The following is a 22,161-nucleotide window of genomic DNA, read 5'->3' as shown; positions in this document are numbered from 1 at the left end:
TTTCCTTCTCCTGCCTGACTGCCCTGGCCAGAACTTCCAGCACTATGTTGAATAGGAGTGGTGAGAGAGGGCATCCCTGTCTTGTGCCACTTTTCAAAGGGAATGCTTCCAGTTTTTGCCCATTCGGTATGATATTGGCTGTGAGTTTGTCATAGATAGCTCTTATTATTTTGAGATACGTCCCATCAATACCTAATTTATTGAGAGTTTTTAGCATGAAGGGTTGTTGAGTTATGTCAAAGGCCTTTTCTGCATCTGTTGAGATAATGATGTGGTTTTTGTCTTTGGTTCTGTTTATATGCTGGATTACATTTATTGATTTGCGTATGTTGAACCAGCCTTGCATCCCAGGGATGAAGCCCACTTGATCATGGTGTATAAGCTTTTTGATGTGCTGCTGGATTCGGTTTGCCAGTATTTTATTGAGGATTTTTGCATCAATGTTCATCAAGGATATTGGTCTGAAATTCTCTTTTTTGGTTATGTCTCTGCCAGGCTTTGGTATCAGGACGATGCTGGCCTCATAAAATGTGTTAGGGAGGATTCCCTCTTTTTCTATCGATTGGAATAGTTTCAGAAGGAATGGTACCAGTTCCTCCTTGTACCTCTGGTAGAATTTGGCTGTGAATCCATCAGGTCCTGGACTGTTTTTGGTTGGTAAGCTCTTGATTATTGCCACAATTTCAGAGCCTGTTATTGGTCTATTCAGAGATTCAACTTCTTCCTGGCTTAGTCTTGGGAGGGTGTATTTGTCGAGGAATTTATCCATTTCTTCTAGATTTTCTAGTTTATTTGCATAGAGATGCTTGTAGTATTCTCTGATGGTAGATTATCCAACTTACAAGGGATGTGAAGGACCTCTTCAAGGAGAACTACAAACCACTGCTCAATTAAATAAAAGAGGATACAAACAAATGGAAGAACATTCCATGCTCATGGGTTGGAAGAATCAATATCATGAAAATGGCCATACTGCCCAAGGTAATTTATAGATTCAATGCCATCCCCATCAAGCTTCCAATGACTTTCTTCACAGAATTGGAAAAAACTACTTTAAAGTTCATATGGAACCAAAAAAGAGCCCGCATCGCCAAGTCAATCCTAAGCCAAAAGAACAAAGCTGGAGGCATCATGCTACCTGACTTCAAACTATACTACAAGGCTACAGTAACCAAAACAGCATGGTACTGGTACCAAAACAGAGACATAGATCAATGGAACAGAACAGAGCCCTCAGAAATAATGCCGCATATCTACAACTATCTGATCTTTGACAAACCTGACAAAAACAAGAAATGGGGAAAGGATTCCCTATTTAATAAATGGTGCTGGGAAAACTGGCTAGCCATATGTAGAAAGCTGCAACTGGATCCCTTCCTTACACCTTATACAAAAGTTAATTCAAGATGGATTAAAGATTTAAATGTTAGACCTAAGACCATTAAAACCCTACAAGAAAACCTAGGCAATACCATTCAGGACATAGGCGTGGGCAAGGACTTCATGTCTAAAACACCAAAAGCAATGGCAACAAAAGCAAAAATTGACAAATGGGATCTCATTAAACTAAAGAGCTTCTGCACAGCAAAAGAAACTACCATCAGAGTGAACAGGCAACCTACAAAATGGGAGAAAATTTTTGCAACCTACTCATCTGACAAAGGGCTAATATCCAGAATCTACAATGAACTCTAACAAATTTACAAGAAAAAAACAAACAACCCCATCAAAAAGTGGGCGAAGGACATGAACAGATACTTCTCAAAAAAAGAAATTTATGCAGCCAAAAAACACATGAAAAAATGCTCCTCATCACTGGTCATCAGAGAAATGCAAACGAAAACCACAATGAGATACCATCTCACACCAGTTAGAATGGCCATCATTAACAAGTCAGGAAACAACAGGTGCTGGAGAGGATGTGGAGAAATAGGAACACTTTGACACTGTTGGTGGGACTGTAAACTAGTTCAACCATTGTGGAAGTCAGTGTGGCGATTCCTCAGGGATCTAGAACTAGAAATACCATTTGACCCAGCCATCCCATTACTGGGTATATACCCAAAGGATTATAAATCATGCTGCTATAAAGACACATGCACACGTATGTTTATTGCGGCACTATTCACAATAGCAAAGACTTGGAACCAACCCAAATGTCCATCAACGATAGACTGGATTAAGAAAATGTGGCACATATACACCACGGAATACTATGCAGCCATAAAAAATGATGAGTTCATGTCCTTTGTAGGGACATGGATGAAACTGGAAAACATCATTCTCAGTAAACTATCACAAGGACAAAAAACCAAACACCGCATGTTCTCACTCATAGGTGGGAATTGAACAATGAGAACTCATGGACACAGGAAGGGCAACATCACACTCCGGGGACTGTTGTGGGGTGGGGGGAGGGGGAAGGGACAGCATTAGGAGATATACCTAATGCTAAATGACGAGTTAATGGGTGCAGCAAAACAACATGGCACATGGATACATATGTAACAAACCTGCACATTGTGCACATGTACCCTAAAACCTAAAGTACAATAAAAAAAAAAAAGTTTAGATTCCTGTAGATTATTACAGTAAAAAGAAAAAAGATTCCCTTGGGTCTAATGTTCAATTTGCTACTAAAGCAATCTCCACTTAATTATCTGAAATGGAAATAATTAATATCAAATTCTTTAGGGAACACTGAATATCCAACATAGCAGAGAACATTTGCTAATTTTTATTGAATGTGTCAGTGACTTTGCTCTAAAGGAGTTATAAAACCTAGGATTCTTTCTTGAGTTAATACATTTGTAGTTACTGAATATTGTCAACAAAATGTACTTTTAAAATTATAACTCCTTTAAGAACTTTGTCTAATGTTATATGTCTAATGCTGGGTGTGTGACTTAAGAGTTTTTCTTAATTTATGAATTCCAAATCTATTAGTTAATTTCTTAAGAATTAACTGAAAGGCCAGACACAGTGGCTCATGCCTATAATCCCAGCACTTCAGGAAGCCCAGGTGGGCAGATCACTTGAGCCTAGGAGTTCGAGACTAGCCTGGGCAACATGGCGAAATCCTGTCTCCACAAAAAATACAAAAATTATCCAGGCATGGTGGCACATGCATGTGGTCCCAGCTACTTGGGAGGCTAAGAAAATCACCTGAGCCCAGGAAGTCGAGGCTGCAGTGAACCATGACTACGCCACTGCCTGAGTGACAAAGTGAGACCTTGTCTCAAAAAAAAAAATTTACTGAAAAAAAAATAGTTACCAAAAAGGTTGATCAAGTGTAAGGTAGATGGTAATATATTACAGCAAACTTTAATGGTACTTTAAGATTAATAAGTGTACACAAATATTTAAAAATACAAATAAAACTTTCAATTTCATTTTATAATAGATGGCATGTAAACTTAAACTATCTTTAAAATAAATTCCAAACAACCCCAGAAAAAATTCACTGGCTTATAGAACCGAGAAAATGTGTTCTTTGGTCAAATTTACATTATGCTTTAATTTAAGAATGATAAACTACATTTCAATTTGCTTAAGAATTCTCCAAAATTTTCTTTACATAATGGTATTTTGGTATATGAGTGTCTTGTCACCTACTTCAAGTAAGAGACTGCAATGTTTTTCCTAGCTAAAAATGTATTCTTATCCAATGACACTCATTTCTCAAAACAGAAAAAAAAAATAACAATAGGCTAAAAGATGACAGCTAATACAATCAGAGAAACAGTAGGAAAAGTCCACAAGTACTGCTTCCAAAATTATACTTTTTTGAAAAAAGAAAAATTAATAGCCAGGTTTCTGTTCAAGATTATTGAAATTATTTTTAATAAGAAAAACATATATGCCATATATACCCTTTCATGCAGTTATTTGCTACCACTGACATGTTATCACTATAAAAAGGTTTCTTTTCCTTCATTAACAAAAAAATGAAATAAGACTAAGAGAAGTCAATTCAGAAAAGTAATATAAGTAGCATTGTTATCCAACTTTATATCCACAACAGAAGAAATGACAAAGTTTTAATATGACTGAAATGACTTTGGGCTGACACTTAGGATTACAATATTCTCTACATCTGCAGAAGACCTCCCATTTCCATACATGTCCTCATAAATTTTAATGCATATTCAGTAGACATATTCTTCTTAGAATTCTTTTTAATGATAATGCCAGGTCTAGTTTCTTCCATGGATTTTGGAAAGCAGTCTTTCATATACAGCCAAACAAATATAGTGATTTTTTTTCCTAGTTTATTCTTTATAATTTCTTGATGTTTAATTTTGATAACTAAAAAAAGACAATCTCAGTTACATGAATTTTTACATTCCTTTAAATTCCCATTTTCTTTTTCATGTATACATGAAAATACATGAACAAGAAAATTTCATATATGAATTTGAATATATTATAAAAATAATATATACATTTTTGAACTTCCAAAAAGTTTTAAAGTACTAATACTGATACCAAGTAAGATACACATTATATAGTTAAACAAACAGACCAGGCATGGTGGTTCACACCTATAATCCCAACACTTTGGGAGGTCAAGGCGGGAGGATCACTTGAGGCCAGGAAGAAGTTTGAGACAAGTCTGGGCAACATGGCAGGACCCAGTCTCTCCAAAAAATAATTTTTTAAAAATTAGATGGGTGTGGTGGTGCTTGCCTGTAGACCTAGCTACTCAAGAGGCTGAGGCAGGAGGATCACTTGAGCCCTGGAGTTCCAGATTACAAAGAGCTATGATTGCTCCACTGCACTCCAAACTGAATGACAAAGCAAGACCCTGTCTCTTAAAAACCAAAACCAAAACCAGAAACTTAAAGAAGTGCATAAATTCCTTATAAAAGGAAGCATAGAGTTCATTGGGCTAGACAAAGTTTTTACCTGTCATGTCTTTGATACATATTTAGTAAACATGTCAAAATTTAAAATTTTACAATTTGCTTTAATAGACATTTTATACAAGTTCTAAGCTAATTAGATGAATGTCATCACTAATATAATATTTAGGGCAAGACAAACTTTTGAAACTACTAAAAAGTTGCTTTAAAGCCTTTAATGCACAAAAGTCTGTATGAAAACAATAACCTATCAGCAATGGCTACATCTGCGGAGAACTTATAAACAAGTCTAAAATGAAAGCATATATTTATTTCACTGCATTCTGTTTTGTTAGAGTCCACTTATTTTTGGTGAATATGTATTACTATCAGTTTTTTTTAATAAAAATAAATTGAGGTTCCATGTGTACATAGTAACGCAAAAACAAAAGTTAATACCACTCTAGTAGTATTCAAAAACTGATACTGTATCACTATGACTACCTTCACCTACTAATTAAATCATTATTTATATTTAAGTAAAATATACTGCAGCCTCTTCAGGAAGACTATAGCTTGAAAATTACCTTTTAAATCCTTTATAGTTATTCACATGCAATCCCAAGAAAGTAAGACATTGGGAGAAATATTTGACATACATTTTAGGTCAAACGATGGTCACAAGAAGCAAGAAAAGTGTGTATGTAATCAACAGAAACTCTAGGTATCTACAAATATTAAATATTAACCACATTTTCCCTTGCATCTTTTATACTAAGTTACATCATCTGATGATTTATGGTAGTTTTTAGTAAATACAATATAATAACTCAAATATTGAGATGCTATATACCTTCAAAATCCAGTTCAGCCAGCACTTCCTGTAGAGAGCCTTTACTAACAAACCTTGATTGTGCTTCCCTGTCCAACCCTAAACATCCTAGTCCCTCTCTCCAGAATTAATTACTCTTATCACTGTACATTACAGGATCCCTTGTCAGCTAGGTATTCAATATCCAAAGTGAATCTGCCGATCCTGTAAAAATGCAAAATTTCTTAAGTTGTTGAAAGTGATGTTGGATAACTCCTCTAATCACAGGAAAGGTGATAAGTAAGGATCAGGAAGGATTATAGTAGTTACCATAAAGATTAAATCAGTAAGAATTGTTGATAATTTGTTGGGGGCATTTAAAACATATGATTTGAACATCAAAAGAATAAGAGTGATCTCCAGAAAACTGATGAACTCCTCAAATATTTATCCAAAAATAGCCTCTCTTCATAATCATTCTACAGAGATCAACTTTAAAGTGCTGTCATACTGTGCAATCACACAATTTCAGTGGAAAAAATTATACCAAAATGAGTCAACACTTGTTCTTTGTTCTAAGAATTAGTGCATATTTATTTAGAACCCAAGTTTGATATACTCCAAAATAAACTTATTTTCATATATTTGCTTCAGTTTTTCAAATAAAGCACCAAACAAATATTTGTTCATTATTTATCATAAAACGTTGTCACTTATTTTTAATGGATTCACTTGAAGTAGTCTTTTCCATTACCAATTATTCTCAGATATATGTAATACTTCTATTGCTACATTACTTACAATGTGTTAAAATTTGTCCATGTATCTGTCTATCCTAGCTATCCCTCTAGCTTACCTCCCTGAGAACAGATGCTACATCATCTTTATCTATAGCAACTAGCACCATTCCTAGAACATACTAAATGCACAAAAGAATGCTGAACTGAGGAGTACTATTTTTAATAAATAATTTTGTAATTGAGTCTAGCACCCCAAGTCCAGTCAACATATCTGGTATATCCTCAATACTTTAAATAATCCAATTGGCTACTTCAAATGGTCTCAATTTTCAATTAAATTTTAACTGCTTTGTCTATATTTAAAAGTATGTAAGTTGCTTTTAAGAATCATACCTTTATACACAAAAAGGCATTTAGTAGAGGTCCATAGAGAGTTATCTGAGAATCTGGAGAAAGTTCCATTTCTACATGAAGTTTATCAGGTGGAAGTTCTGAAGGATCAATAGGTGGGCGTGAAGAAGTAGAGGGAGAAGAAACAACTCTGTCTGATGCCTTCTGGGATGGCCTTAATACAGATAGCATTGTCTCTTCCATTTCTGATACTATAATAAATTAAGAAAAAAAAGACTAATGTTTGAGGGGTGGGGGACAAAAGACTTCTTGGAAGATCTTCAAGGAAATATTCACTAAGAAATTTTACTTTGCAAATATGACATCAACTAATCTTTACATAATGTATATATAATGAAAACAGACCTAAAAGACCAATAATTAAGAAAGCAAATAAAGAATAAATCGGTGAAATATGAGAGAAATACACAAATCAGCCTGCAGAGAATCAATGAAAACTTTCTGTTAACATAAACAACATTCTTATTGAGTCCCTGCAATATAAAGTTGGGTTACATCAAGACCTTAACTATTCTTGGGTACTAAACTACAAAATTTTTTCATATAAATAGCTATTTAAATACAGTGTGATGTTATCAAGCCACTATGAAACAACTATGAAAACTATCCTTTGAAACTTAATTCACTGGAAAAATACAAAGAAAACATCATCATTTGGCTCTAATTCTTTTTTGGACCCAGGTAATAAGGCAAATTACCTTCAGCAAACTGAAATTACCTTCAGCAAAAAATCATATGAGACCTGTCAAAATGCATTAAAGAAACTAACATTTCACAAAATCATGCACCTTAAATATGCAGATTCACACATACCTTGTTTCATATTCAGGCTCTGCTCTTCTAGCTTGGCAGACTTTGAGAATATTACTTACCTTCTCTGAGCACATTTCCTCAACTTTAAGATAAAAATAATAATAATATCTTTCTCACAGAGTTGTTATAAGGATTAAACATAATAGAAGATAATAGAAGCCAGAAAATTGCTTGGCCCAATATTTGATACATAGTAAATGCTCAAAAGGTAGCTATAATTAATCTAAAATATTTAAGACTATATTTATACTACGTCACAAGAATAGATGCATTTCAATTTATTTGCTTATTTTTCATGATTCTCAATCATAATAGCAGCTGTATAAAAGCACAAATTATATAAAAACACTTACATGATTGTTTTAGCTGTTCATCTGCTTTTTGTGGATAAATTGGATGCCATGTATAATCAATTGTAAGCATGACACTTGGGACAGTCCAGCATTCAACCCAACCAGAACTTTGAAGAGTAAAACAGACAGTTTCTAGTCAGATACTTATTCCTTTAATTGTACAGATACCAGTTGCAGATAATCAAATTTTATTATTATTTTTTGAAAGAAGAATTTCTCCACATATAAGCACAAGATACCTATCACTAATTTTATTTTATTTTACTAATTAATTTATTTTTTGAGATGGGGTCTCTGTTGCCCAAGCTGGAGTGTGGTGGTGCGATCTCAGCTCACTGCAACCTCCGCCTCCTGTGTTCAAGTGATTCCCCTACCTTAGCCTCCCAGGTAGCTAGGACTACAGGCATGCGCCATGATGCCCAGCTAATTTTTGTATATTTCGTAGAGACAAGGTTTCACTACGTTGGCCAGGCTGGTCTCGAACTCCTGATCTCAGGTGATCCACCCATCTCGGCCTCCCAAAGTGCTGGGATTACAGGCGTGAGCCACTGTGCCTGGCCTGTGTCACTAATTTTATGTACTCACTTTTCCTGAGTAACGTTGCGCCATTTTGGTTTAACTGTTTTCTGGCCACTTTGACACTCAGCAGGAATACCAGTATCATGAATCATCTTATTTGGATGGCAATTTTTTACCAGCATAAATAAAGAATATTTACTAGGGTGGCAATCTGGTAGAAACAAATGAAGATCAACATCTTCTCCCTAAAAAATAATTATAATAAGCCAAAGTAATAAAATTAGTGCATAAATATGTTGGTTAATACTTACAGGCAAACCTGTCTACAACAATCTTGGAAATAAGTTTGAAAGAAAATAAACAAATTTTATTTATTTTTATTTTATTGTATTATTTATCTTTTTTTTTTTTTTTTTTTTTTAATGGTTTCACTCTGTCACTGAGGTTGGAGTGAAGCCTTGAACTCCAGTGAAGCCTGCACTCAAGTGATCCTCCGAAGTAGCTGGGACTAGAGGAACGTGCAGGTTTTTGTTTGTTTGTTTGTTTGTTTTTTAGAGACAAGGTCTTGCTGTGTTGCCAAGGCTAGTCTCAAACTCCTGGCCTCAAGCAACCATCTTGCCTCAGGCTCCCAAAGTGCTGGGATTACACGAGTGAGATAAACAAATTTGAAATGGCAGATTTTACATTCAACAGTCAGGTAAATAACGAATAAGATTTTACATTGACTAAAACTAAATTCGAATTGAAAAACAACAAAATAATCAGGGAAAGAAACAGCATAGTTTCCAAACAGTGAAAAGAATGTCTTCCATGGGTATCCATAGATATATTTTTTTTAAGTTCAGTTTTTAAAAAAACTTTTATAAGTTCAGGTGGACTATGTTCTATATTTTTATTAATTTTTAAAATAGTATTGTCTCATTTGGTTCTAGTAAGTCTTGTTTCCTCAGCTGGCTTTTAATAATTCAGAACTGGCAAATCAAAGGATCTTCATTTGGCTTTACTTTTTTCCTTATAGGACTTCTATTCTTTGTTCATCTTGATGACTAGTTTCTTAACAGGCAGCAAGGTAGAGTGATTAAAAGAATGGAGCCCTAAGCTATACTGCCCAATAACTCACTAGCTATATGATGAGTTACAAAACCTCTGTTCCTCACTTTCCTAATGTATAAATGCAGTTAATAATAATTTCAAGAGGGTTGTTCTGAGAATCAAATGAGTTACTACATAAAGCATATGGAATAGTGTCTATGTAGTACACAAAAAATATTTAATAGATGTTAGCTGTTTCTATTATGTTGCTAATTTTACCAGTATAACCACTATTAATACTACAAGTACTACTGGTTGTCCATACCAAAAATGTTCCACAAAATTTTGAGCTTAGAAGTACATAAGAGCTGGCATTCGGATAAAAGGAAGAAAGCTACTGTGGTTACTCCTTGAATTCATATTTACAATTAAGAATCAAAGGGAAGTATAAAATTAGTTCATATGAATTAGTCAACATTAGAGCTAGAAGGGCTAACATATAGATTAGCCACAGAGATCAGAAATGAACTCTAAGAAAATAATCAACTTGAGATATTTTTAATTGCCCAATTTCTTAGATGCAGTTAACTACAAAAAGAAAACAACAGGAACTCTGTGACACTAAAGGTAGTAGACCTTGGAGGAAAGCTAAAATACCTTGAAGTTGCAACGGACTGGGGAGGAGAGAGTAAAGATGAGCTTTGGGAGATCAAACTTACTAATACACCTTGTGGAATAAATAATGCATTCAACTATACATACTCTTAAAGAGAACTTGGTATTACATGTAGCTGGAACAAAGTCCGTAAAAGGCAAAGAAAAATCAATGTTAAGTGTTTCTCCACAGGCTGCCAGATACACTACAAAAGAAAAAAAAAAGAAGAAAAAGTAAATTTACTTTTAATGTCCATTAAATTTCAATTATAAAATTGCCTAAAATGCACAACTAAACAAAATAAAGCTTTAGTCCGATACAAACTCTGAAACAGTCCTCTGAGAGTCTCACAAAGATAAAGGGGGGAAATAACTTCTAGTATCTGTTAAAACTATCAAATCAAGACTAATTTTCTTAGTTGGTGTTTGCCTTAATGAGAGAAATACTTAACCTAATTTTTTTAATGTCTTACCATTTTCCTGTTGTTTAGTAGAACAGTCGATCCAATTGTGTTGATTAGCAGCCCAAATCATTTCAAACTGATGAAACATGATTTTAAAATTCCACGTATATGGAACAAATGAAAAAATGTCTGGAGGACTGTCACTAGACCAGTCTTGAATTAAATCTAAAATTATTGGGGTAGTGAATAGAAATTGTAAAGTTAGTTGAAACTCAGAAAAGTAAAACACAGATTTTCTAACACCAGTCAAAAATGAATTTTTCTTTTGTGTAACTAAAAAAATTTTATACTGAAATATTTAAAAGGTGATTAGGATGTATTTAAATAATTTGACAGTAAACAGATGTTTACTTACTAATCATAGTTCCAAATAAGAGAAATTTTATATATTAATATATCTATTTTTAAGGAATTTTAGAAAATTAAAAAAAATCATTTGCTATTCCACTACCCAAATAGCCAACATTGTGGATACAGTTTCTTCCAGTTATTTTTCTACATAGACTGACACTATCCTATATGCACATTTTTTATGTGTTGCTTCTTTCACTGAACTCAAATGTTTTTCTGTGTTATTTCACACGTTTACATAAATTTTGCATAATAGCTCATTAATGAGATTTGTCAGGACCTACTTAACCATTTTTTATAGTTGGATATTTATACTCTTTCCAAATTTTTGTGTTATATATATTACCATGTACTATATACTTTTGTAAAAGATATTTTACATATTCAGGATTACTTGTCAGTATAGATTCTAGAAGTGGAATTGCTGGGTCAAAATTTAGGAAAATTTTTCAAGACTATTATAAATTGCATTCGAAGAGAAGTGAGTCCCTTTACACTCCTACTGAAAATGTATGTTTGACTACCTATTTCACTGAACTTTGTCCTGCATTCTATTTCTTTCTATCATCTATCTGTTTTTTGTTTTGTTTTACTTGACATTTAATAACTGAAAAATGTTATCTTGCTTTCACTGAACTTCTTAACTACAAGCATGGCTGAACATTTTTTCATGTTGTTTTATTCATTAAACAAATATTTACTGAGTGTCTACTGTGTGTCAGGCTCTGTTCTAGACTCTAGGACTACAATGGTGAATGAAACATAGACTTGACTTTCTTTGAATTATAATCAATCATATTTGTTCATTGCTGATTCACCGTATGTTTAAACTGCTTTTTAAAATTGTGTTCATATATTTTGTCTGTTTACCCTTTGCTACTTTAATTTTTTTAATCCCAATAAATAAATGCTCTTTAAAGACATTAGCACTGATCTACCATCTACCATAGCAGTTTGTACAACTTTATCTTCTGGCCTCCACAATGTTTTACATGCATTGTACACTCCCAGCAATGTCTTTCAATAAAAGGGCTCCTCCTAGAGGTGTCAAACTCATCTTTGTATACTCACGGTACATAACACAGTACCATGTGTATAAAATTAGAACGTGTGCGTGTGTGTGTGTGTGTGTGTGTGTGTGTGTGTGTATGTGACAGACAGAGAGAGAAACAATTGGAAATGGTATTATTATAGCACAGACTTTAACACTGGTGGGGGGGGAACAATTGGAAACAGTATTATTATAGCACAGACTTTGATACTAGAGAGAGAGAGAGAGAAGGGAGGGGAAGCAATTGGAAACAGTATTATTATAGCACAGACTTTGACACTAGACAGTCCTGGGTTTAAATTCTGGCTTTATCATTTTACTAGCTATGTAACCTTGAAAAAAGTGACTTAAATGTTATCAGTTTTCTCTTGTACAAAATAAGAACAACCTCACAGACTTATGATGAGAATTCAGATGATTTATGTGAAGTTTTAACAAAGTAACTGGCACAGGGTAAGCACTCCACAAATGATAGCATTTATTATTAAAGATATCCTAAAGAAAATTACAGGTAAAACTGTGAAATATTTAAAGTAGTTTTCTTTGTATTTTAAAGGTGATATTTAAACAGAAAAAAGATTCAATAATGAACTCAGAGTAAATTTATCTTACATAATATCATATGAACCCATTTAAAATTTAGCTGTCACATACAGAAGCTAGCACAAATGTATTAGAAACTCTTGTCTTACTAAAATGGCAGAATAACATATTTAATGTCAAATGACAATCACAAATTAATATTAATGAGATATAGAGTTTTACTACATCAACAATAAAAGGCATGTGGCTATTAATCTGTTCTATTAATAGAACAGAAAATTCCAATTATCAAATTTGCCTTAAATATATTTTTATTTAACAATCACAGTGATTCATCACACTTTACATAATCTATGCTTACCTCAAATCTTTTACTCCTACCTAACTAGGCTGACTCTATCCCTGCTTTCTAACTTTAGTCTTTAGCACAGCGTCTAACACTTGGGAAATGCCCAAAAATCATCTCTGGATATAACCAACTCTACAATATATATTCATCATTCATCAGACTGATTTTCTCACCTTTCTCACTCATAACATTCCTAGTTCAGCATTTTTGGTCAAACTAAATACTGTCTTTCATATCCTCTCTGCTAAGGAAAAACTAACCATCTTTATTGCCAACATAATACTACAGAGAAGGCAAACGGTCTGCAGTCTGAAAATTGTTCTTAAATGTCTTCCACCTCCTAGCCTCATAAGTCTGCCCAAGTCATTCAATGTTTCTATGCCTCAAGTTCCTCATTATTAACTCAGGGATAGCAATAACAGCTACCCTATTTTAGAGTTATGTGAAGATAATACAAGTGAACATGCTTTGTAAATGGCAAAATACTATCAGATTTTAGTTAATACTACTGAATTCATTTAAAAACACCATTTCAGACCTTAGTGTCTTTCCTTACTTTCTCTGATTACCTTCAGATGACAGTGATTTCCTCTGTACTCAGGTCTTACATGCATTTGTCAGCTTCACATTTCACACTTGCATTTCGCACTTGCACTCAATATACATAACGTCTGGTATTGTTTCATTTGTCTGTCTAGTACACATGCCAATGTACTTGAGACAAATAATACAAAACAAGAAATGCCCATAAGTGAGGGCAGAGATCATATTTAATGTTTGTTTTGAATCATGATTCATATATGAGACTTACAATGTATATTGGTTGTACTTTATCTGCTTTATACTTCTATTAGTCAACAGATTGAGATACGATTGCTAGTGAAATAAAAATTGAACTAAACAGAAATTCAGATTACTACTTATTTGAAGAAACTAGTATAATTTTATAAAGTTACTAGCCAAATTCTATTTTAACGAATCTTATTATTTTATTCTCTAACTCATGTGAAATGTTACAGCTATTAGTCTATTTCTAATAAATCGTGTTAGTTTTTTTCTTTAATAACTAATTTAAAATTTCAACATATCATTTTATAATATAGTTTACCTACCAGTTTCTACAACATCTTTACTGATAAATATTAAAAATTATGGTGACAAAATATTTTTATTAGGAGCATCAACAATTTTTTAATATGCATTGTTATTAAACTGAAATCTGTTTCTCATTACCAGATGGTCTTATCAAATAATCTGATTAGAAAAAGGAAGCACTTTCCTGATGACTGCCTTACTCATTTGTACAATGAATTAAAAAGTTATGGCAAGCTAGGCCGGGCGCGGTGGCTCAAGCCTGTAATCCCAGCACTTTGGGAGGCCGAGGCGGGCGGATCACGAGGTCAGGAGATCGAGACCATCCTGGCTAACACGGTGAAACCCCGTCTCTACTAAAAATACAAAAAATTAGCCGGGCGTGGTGGCGGGCGCCTGTAGTCCCAGCTACTCGGAGAGGCTGAGGCAGGAGAATGGCGTGAACCCGGGAGGCGGAGCTTGCAGTGAGCCGAGATCACGCCACTGCACTCCAGCCTGGGCGACAGAGCAAGACTCCGTCTCAAAAAAAAAAAAAAAAAAAGTTATGGCAAGCTAAATGTTACTCTGAAAAAACCCACCAACAACTCACTTTATCATTAAGTTGTTAGGCGAACACCCTATAAAACATCAATTGGTATTAGAGCTTTGCAATGCCAGTGTATTATTTTCTTCTCCTCCTTATCAGAGTAAATCTAAGTTATTTTCATTATTCCCTGAAGAGGCTTCAGTTTCCGCTTTTGTTTTATAGCTTTCATTTCTGAGGCTCTATATTATATTTAGCATAAAGCTATCTTTGTCCCACATTGAAATCTCTTAAGAACAATTTTATCTTATTAATAAATGGTATGAGAATGGCTGTTGAGGAACATTAGGCATTCCCTCACATTAGAGAGATAATTTCTTTTCTATAGAATTCCAACAATAGACAAAGCAATCCAAACACTATGACCAGGTAGGTTCACTCCAATACTAAACTAATATTATTCTCTAGTAGTCGTCCTCTTTAGAGAATAAGTTTAAAAAGGACTCTATAGTTATTTGTTATGCTATATGTCTTTTAAAAACAATAGAAGTAATATGACCAATTGTTAGTTGTTAAATCTGTAAAATGGTGATTATGTTTACTTTTGTATCTATGTTTTTAAAAATTTCTCCAAATAAATTTTATAAAAAAAAAAATAACCAACAGAGTGAATTTCAATAGAAAAAGCATAAAAATTAGAGTTAGAGAAAGAAAATAATTTAAGGAAAATCCGTTGCAATTTAGGAAATGTGTACTTAGCTGTTTCAATGTAACTAATACAATAGTGTAAATGAAAGTGCTACTACAAAATAATATTTTCAAATTATGCAGAATTTATACGTCTACTGCAGCTATTCTTAGCACTGCAAGAGTCTAAAGATGGGAAATGTCTGGAAGAAAAATAATGTGAAGGAGTAAATACTTAATGATAGGTATCTATTTTAAAAGATTAGTAAAGTTAAAAAATACAAAATCTTAAGTGAGAAGGAAAAAGCTAGTCAAAGAGGTAAGTAATGTAACAGATTCTTGAGCCAGACTACTTGAGTTAGAATTCAAGCTCAACCAAGTGTGACCCTGGACATATTGTTTTACCTCTCTGTAACTCATCTTCTTCTCTATAAAGTAAGGAAAATAATAATAATATTGATCCCTGAGAGTTATTGTGAGGATTCAATAATTTAATATGTGCAAACTGCTTAGGACAGAGCCAGACACATAATACACACTATAAGTTTTAGCTATAATTTTTTTCATAAATTTGAACTGAGAAGTGCTTATTCAGTGCTCTGCTTCACTAGCAAAAGCTTAACTTGCCAGGGACTGTCAAAATTTCTACTATTGGGACACTGGTTCAAGCCTTGGAGAAGTACGTAACTCCAGAAAGCAGAAGCAGTCTATCTAGTCCCCAAGGCTCCCAGTCAAACCAGAAAAGAAATATAAAAGACTTGATTGAACATATTGCAATAAGAGGCATTTTAAAAGATCAAAACTCTAGTAATAGCAGAATTAGGGTAGAAATTGTTATCCCTATTTCACAAACAAGGAAACTGAAGCTTCAACAGTGAAATCATTTACACAACATTATAGAGTAGTATTGTCAAGAGAGGACTACCTACGCATGCCTTAAACACCACTATACCTCCAAATATCTAATAGTACTCAGCATCGATGAGATGCTTGTATAAAACAACTGTTGCACAAATGGATGGATGGATGGATAAATGTAGCAAGCAGTCAAGCAAAGATTAGGTTTCTGTGGAACAGCCAACTGACCCTGGCAAATCAGACCAACTTTATGGGGCTAAACTTTTTAGAAGAAGACTCAATAAATGCCACTTATTTTAATGTAGTAATATTTATGCTATTCATAGACCAACAATGTGTTCTTATAGTCACAAAATATGCAAAGCTATCAATATATGCTGCAAGAAATAAAGTAATGTTTCTTCCAACTAGTGATAGCACCAACTCAATTATCCATGCCAACAGAAAAGATTAAATAAGGGCTCCAAGTATAAAAATAACATTTAGCTATTTGCATAAACTGTTGTGGATTATAATTATTAAAACAAAATAATGAAGCCATGCTGATGCCTAATTTGGGAAGAGAGAGAAATTGATTCATCATCCCCATCCTACCCCCCAACTAGACTGATAAAAAGCACCAGCCTAAATTGAGTTCTTTCATTTCCTTCTAAGCTCAATTTGGGGTTTATATTTTCCTTGTTTAGGTTAGAAAAGAATGCAAAATGCCTATATTTAAATTTTCTCTTTGATATTTTCAGCCCAAAATGAAATGTTGAAGTAAGAAAATATGAATCATATCATATCCCTATGTATTTTAAAAGTAAAACTTATCAAATGTAAACAAGTTCACTGTGATAAATCTCACTGTATTTATATCTATTAGAAAATTACCTGTAAAGAAGTTTTTCTGTGCAAAGATGAAGTGGTAAGTGGCTTTATAAACCTCTAATTCACACTGCCATGTCTGTGGCATGTTCCATATTCGGGGGTAGCTGGCATTGATGTGGAACTGCAAAACAAATGTTAGGTAAAAGTAATTAGAGCTTAAAATGTGACACTGTGTGAACAGCATTAGAAATGAAGTTACACACACTAGTGAGTAATTAAAACTTATTTTCCTACTGAGCTGAACAGAAGGTCCCTTTGAGACTTTAATATTGCTGTGGCTGAAGGTCAATATCCATGGCTACATCTAGCTCCTTGAAATATTAAGTCAAGATGTGGTCAAAAAACTTTCAAAACAACAAATCAGGCTACAGTGTTGATACTGCACTCCAGATAAACCAATGGGGTAACAACCGACATCCCTAATTTCTCCTTAAGCCTCATCTGTTAAGTGACAGGCTCAGTGTGAAGGAACATAGAGTGTGATGTGTACTGTCACACAAAGTAACATTAGTATTTCTGCAGTTTGGCATTTTTTTTTCTTTTTTTTTTTTTGAGACAGAGTCTCACTCTATTGCCCAAGCTGGAGTGCAGTGACGCATCTTGCCTCACTGCAACCTCCGCCTCCCAGCTTCAAGCAATTCTTGTGCCTCAGCCTCCCGAGTAGCTGGGATTACAGGCGTGCACGCCATCACACCTGGCTAATTTTTGCATTTTTAGTAGAGGCAGGGTTTCGCCATATTGGGCAGGCTGGTCTCGAACTCCTGACCTCAAGTGATCCGCCTGCCTCAGCCTCCCAAAGTGCTGGGATTACAGGTGTGAGTCACCGCACCCTGCGCAGTTTGGCATTTCTGCAAAGGCAAAAGCTGCCTACCTAGGAACAGCATTGTCACACAGCACTATTTATCAGCAATAGATGAAGAATTCATTAAAATACTGAATATGCCAGTTTAAGGTATATTTATGGTATTTTATATATTCCTGTTAATTGCAGAATTTTTCTCTTAATTTACATATGTCATGTGTAAAATGTTTAATACAAGAAATTAAGAATCTTATGGCACCATCTTATATGAAAGAATTTCTGAATGTTAACCATTTTACATAGTAGCTTTTGTTATTGTTAATGTTGTTGTCCCTGATAGTAATAATAATAATAATCTGCTTGATTAATGAGTCCCCAATCAGCAATTTTAATCATGGGCATTTACATATTGTTTCTCTTTCTAATATGAAACAATCCAGGGTATCAACAAGATTTTCTTCATTTTACCTTACTCATCAAGTAAAAGGCACAATAAATTACATTATTCAAACCCTGGGAAAGAAATCCAGTGGGGCTAGAAAACACATATTAAAGAATTATCTTACTCAGAACTTAGAAGAGATTTAGTCCAGCCACACAATGTACTTTAAAAACAATATTCTAACAACTTCTCATATTTTTCAGGCCAAAAACATGTATCATTGCCTTTTATTCACCTCCCTCATACTAGAAGGAGAGCAACAGAGAGATGCCAACAGGAGTCCATAGCACTGGGAATCCACTCCTCTTCCCTAGCTGTTCTTGAACTAGAAGATGGACCATTTGATGATTTCCTGGTTACTTAAACTTTATATAAGAATATTAAAATCAATTGTTTTTCATACAAGTATGTATATCATCATGTACTACAGACTTACTGCTAACATTTCTGCTTCTAAAAGGGTCCGATATTGCATGCTGGTAGTGGCATCCACATGTAAGAGTTGTCCCTTAATAGCAGGAGTGTAACCTAATAATAAAAACATAAAAACTAAGAACCAGGAAAACAATTACAAAATGAAACATCTTTGGACTGGAACCAACTCCTACCACCACCCAAAGAAGGAATCCTTGAAAAATGGTAGTCACTATTTAAACACACCTCAGTGACAGGGAGCTTGCTAACTTAATAGGTGATCCTTCTCATACGGGCTGCTCTAAAGGAACAAAGTTCCAACTCCATATAATACCCATTCTGATTTTGCTTTCCTTTGTAGTTTGCAAAACTACAAGTCTATTCTTCAAACAGTAGTTTTCAGTTACAGAACACAACTCCTTTTCTTCTTCCACTGACTCAAGGGTACATATTTTCATCATTTTCAACTACTCCTTATATAATGACAGTTACTAAATAACAGCTATTCCCCTCATGTAATGACAGTTTCTCAGCAATATAGTCCATTCTCAACAAAAGCTGAATAGTTTAGAGTATTGTATTTCCTTTCTTAAAGAAATCTCTTCCTATGAACACTAATTCTGTGGTCACTATTATATGGCTAGTTCCACATGCATCCTGCATTCTGTTCTGGGCTTTTTTTCTTTTTTTAAATACCTGAATCTCTAAAAAGTTTTAAATTTATTTGTTACATATTGTTCTTGCCTGACACCTAAGTCCATTTTCCCTTTGCCAGTCGTCTTAAAAGCCACCTAACCTCTATACCCAAAACCTGACTGGGCTTTCCTTAGACCCTTAACTCAAGAGTTCCACAACAAGTATGCTGTGGTACTTGCCACAAATTTATAATAGATATACTCAAGATATTGACTCCTCAGTCCTCAGGTGATTCCTTTACTCCAGTGTACCAATATTTGTATAATACTGCATAAAACAGTAAAAATACTATTTCCTATGTGTATCATCAGCTGTGAAAAGGCAGAAGCACTTCCTTAACTGAAACATTATGAGTTGTGTACAACTCTCAACTGCCTTTATACCCCATCATACACCTGTAAGTAAGGCTTTTCTAAAAGATGCTTCTTTCCAACTGCGTACTCTGAATTAGCACTCCTAGAGAATCTCAAGCATTTCCTTCAAGCCTTAGTAAGATTGTTTTTTTAACACTAGGTAAGGGTTACTTATTCACTAAAATAGCCTCAGGGTTATGGGAAAAAGATACACTATGCCATTCACAGTCACTTTTTCAATTGATTATCTAAGCAGGCAGGCCTGAATGCTACCACTTTACATAAACTAATAAACATAGTCAACCCTCTGCCTGCTTTCCTCTTACAGCACCAAAATAACTGACAGAACCAAGAAACAAGAGCTAAGAATTACACAAAAATGAATTATACTTAGCAATAGAAACACTAATGATGATTGATTTTAAATGTGGGTAAGTTGCTACTCTTTACTTTCAAGAAAGAAAATAAAGCAGAATTTCATCTTAACTGCTCTCAATAACAAATGTAGTAAGAAAATGGAATAAGAAGGCAAAATGAAGTTATAACAATTTGATAAATTTAACAAAAACTATTTATTCATGTTATTAACTGTGTCAGTGCCCATATTTCAAGTGCATGATGAACTTAGATCATCTCGGCTCAGATGAAACTAAAGCTGTGAGGGCACTCTTTAACATTTTTAACGTGAAATGTTTATTAAAGTTATGCCACTCAAAGTACCCAGCTTACTCCCTGACGAAATCTACTAATAATATAACCTAAAACCAAGCCTTGTAGTCATCCAATCAATTACTGCCCAAATGTCTGGTACAGGGTTCAGCACTGAGAATACACTAAAGAAAAAAAAACAGCACCTGCTCTCATAGTGCAACAGTCTAACTAGAAAACTATGCATTGAGTAAATTATGCTCAGTTCTACAAAAGAAATGTATACGTTATAATAAAAGCATATAATTATAAGACTGAACTTGATTAGAAAATGTTTCCCTTCTCTAAATGCTCAATTATATAATATTTCCCTTTAATGAGTATAGGCACATCAAAATATAATAAAAAACTGAAAAAGAAAACCTTATTAATGTTAGTCTAAGATGATTAACAAATTTTATTATTTATAATCATTTCTCTAATTATTTAAAAAAGAAAAGTAACAGTTGCAGCTTACCATTTTCTTCAACTGTCATTGGAATATTAATTTCTAAATATGAGCCAGCTCCTACATTTACATGTACAGCATTTGTTTCCTACCAAAAGAAAAAATTAATTCATATAAAACATTAATTATAATTATTCTCCCATCTTTACTTTTCAGTTATTATCACAGAAGAAATTATTGACGATGTTAAGTATTACAGGTTCCTAAGAACAAAAGTTCAAATTTTTACCAAAAATACACTAAAACAATTTAGCCAGATATAAAGGAGAAAATGAGCCAGAATATAGCATGAAGGTCTATTACTATTAATTTCTTCTCATTATTTGACATTTAATAAAATTATGATGATAGTAAAATACATAAAATTATTTGAAGGGAAAACAGCTCATATAAATTAATCCAAGTATGGGACTAGTCACCAGGAAAAAACTCTGAAAAATAATGTTAAAATTTTAAATACTATTTTCTACTATATTATTATAATAATTACCCTATTTTTGGTAAACAGCAAATCAATTGTAGCATCCGCAATAATATTCATTCGTAATTCAAAAGCAAGGATCTGTCTTGGTCTCCCAGGCTGTGCAATTTCAGAAACTTTCAGAACTTGATAGTCAGGTGGAAAGAAAAACTTCCATAAACAATCTCTACATTAAGGAGGTAGAAAGAATAATGACATGTTATTCAAACAAAATTACTTCTGATAAAGGAACATAATCAATATTCTAATTTTTTATTATCATTGCTATCACATTTGACAATTAGACTGTTTTCTGCAATATTTAACACTTCTAGAGATCAATGAGCCTTGATTACTCAATAGATATACTATTATCAAATGAGGCATAAGAGAAAATTTGCACTATTCAAGGGTACTACGACAAACTAAAGACTCTCTACAAGTATATAAATTGCCCAAATGGCAAACAAAGAACTGACAGAGGATAGCTTAATTAAAATCATCATTCCAACCTGGACAAGTTACTCAATCTTCCCCAGAAAATTTGAGCTGCTTCCTCTTCTGTAACACAGGAATAATATACCTTGTCTCATACAAAGGTTCAGAGGTTTAAATGGTAAGATACATGGAAAACACTTAGCAGTGCATGGCACATGGAAGAAGTGGCTACTTCTATTAGTTTCATAATCAATTTAAATCAATATTATATCATTAAAAGGCTAAAGAGCAATAGATTTCTAAAAGGTAAATAGGTATTTGGAGGCTAAGGTACTAATGTTTTTGCCTCCCCTTATCATTTGACAAAAATGAAAGAGCCCAAGAAATTTTCAATTCAGTCTTCTACATGAGCTAACATTAGTATTGCATAATGTT

General features: G+C 33.7%; 1 protein-coding gene across 1 annotated transcript in view; it reads right to left on the bottom strand.

Annotated features, from left to right (window-relative positions):
• BLTP1 (bridge-like lipid transfer protein family member 1) overlaps nt 1–22,161 on the bottom strand; it is a 208,736-nt gene that overhangs the window by 142,838 nt on the left and 43,737 nt on the right. Inside the window, exons 12-20 of the mRNA XM_058437034.1 lie at nt 21,319–21,475; nt 20,838–20,916; nt 18,646–18,737; nt 16,969–17,086; nt 10,651–10,806; nt 10,286–10,383; nt 8,558–8,736; nt 7,973–8,079; nt 6,789–6,997 (exon numbers count right to left, since the gene is read on the bottom strand). Of these exons, the coding sequence (XP_058293017.1) occupies nt 6,789–6,997; nt 7,973–8,079; nt 8,558–8,736; nt 10,286–10,383; nt 10,651–10,806; nt 16,969–17,086; nt 18,646–18,737; nt 20,838–20,916; nt 21,319–21,475 (1,195 nt within the window). The remainder of the gene's footprint in view (nt 1–6,788; nt 6,998–7,972; nt 8,080–8,557; nt 8,737–10,285; nt 10,384–10,650; nt 10,807–16,968; nt 17,087–18,645; nt 18,738–20,837; nt 20,917–21,318; nt 21,476–22,161) is intronic.

This window comes from Hylobates moloch, unplaced genomic scaffold (genome assembly GCF_009828535.3).
Source record: "Hylobates moloch isolate HMO894 unplaced genomic scaffold, HMol_V3 SCAFFOLD_3, whole genome shotgun sequence".
Taxonomy (NCBI): Eukaryota; Metazoa; Chordata; class Mammalia; order Primates; family Hylobatidae; genus Hylobates; species Hylobates moloch.
The sequence above is the reverse complement of the archived record's forward strand: the minus strand, read 5'-3'. Positions and strand labels throughout refer to the sequence as shown.